This window comes from Poecilia latipinna, unplaced genomic scaffold (genome assembly GCF_001443285.1).
Source record: "Poecilia latipinna isolate Pla-1442-1.1 unplaced genomic scaffold, P_latipinna-1.0 Scaffold3231, whole genome shotgun sequence".
Classification (NCBI taxonomy): domain Eukaryota; kingdom Metazoa; phylum Chordata; class Actinopteri; order Cyprinodontiformes; family Poeciliidae; genus Poecilia; species Poecilia latipinna.
This window is the reverse complement of record NW_015115847.1, coordinates 1-1,052: the sequence shown is the minus strand read 5'-3', so window position 1 is coordinate 1,052 and position 1,052 is coordinate 1. Positions and strand designations below refer to the sequence as shown.

Below are 1,052 nucleotides of genomic sequence, written 5' to 3'. Positions count from 1 at the left end.
TTCGAGTCAAGCACACATGGAGATGCAGAATCAACAGAGGGCTGCGTGGTGATACCCCGGGACGACTGCTCGCTGCACAAGGAAGGAACAAGATCCGTTTACCCACAACCCGGGATTCTGATTCGACTGCGGCCCTGCACTCAACCAAAAAGATTACAACGATGCTGCAGTGGACATGGGGAATAGACAAAGATCTTATATGGATAAAGAACTGTGTTCATTGAGGATTCTCACCAGTTCAACTTTGGATTTATTCTAAAAGGATTCTGCCAAGACAAAGACAGGACTCCATCCATGGACGTTAAAGTTTTCTGCTGCCAAGATCGTCTCTGCATCTGGGTTTGAGTAATACTGCCTCCCCCAAAGCCTCTATTTAGATTAAGACACAGTGTAGGGTTAGAAGTAGGAGTAATTTCTAAAAATTCTTAAAAGTATTAATTTCTTAAATTTTTATTGAAATGCTGTATGTCCTTTTCCCTTGCTAAAGCTTGCTAATAAAATACTAAAGTCTAATTGATGCTGTGGACAGTTAAATTATTTGAGTCAACTAAATTTAATTCTTCTGATTATTGTAAAACCAGTGTTTGTGGTCCTAGTAAATTAGGGTGGCTTCGTACGTTCTTTAGTTCAGATAAATAATGACCCTGGGACTTATTCCTAGTCTCTAAAATTATCTAAGCCGGTAACAAGTGAACGTTAATGTCAAGGAAAGAGCTGCCGTGAACAGACGTGGTTTATGAGTTCGGACACCGGCGGGGCTACTGGACTGAAGCGGGTTATAACGTCTGGATGAAGGTAGTTAGAGCTTAGACGAATCTTTCTCGCTCCCAGCTTAAACAAAAGTTCTCTATATTCTTATTTGCGGTAATACCCAGGAATTAGAGGCTTTTCGGACCCGTGAGATGGAGAGCTGGTCAGTAGTCAGTCCGCTAGAGTTTGGGAGGAGTTAGGGGTGTGGCTGAATACTGTGCATTAACATTTTGTGGCACCTGAACAGGGACGTGACTCTTTAGAAGAGGCGGAGCCCTAGGAAAGTAGGTGGGAGAAGAGCT

The 1,052-nt window shown here is 42.8% G+C and overlaps 1 protein-coding gene across 1 annotated transcript in view; it reads right to left on the bottom strand.

Annotated features, from left to right (window-relative positions):
- Window positions 1-211, bottom strand: part of mcf2l2 (MCF.2 cell line derived transforming sequence-like 2) — a gene marked incomplete at its 5' end in the record, with an annotated part of 43,293 nt that extends 43,082 nt beyond the window's left edge. The window contains one exon of the mRNA XM_015023198.1: window positions 107-211. Coding sequence (XP_014878684.1) covers window positions 107-211 — 105 coding nt within the window. The remainder of the gene's footprint in view (window positions 1-106) is intronic.
- Window positions 212-1,052: the final 841 nt, after the last annotated feature.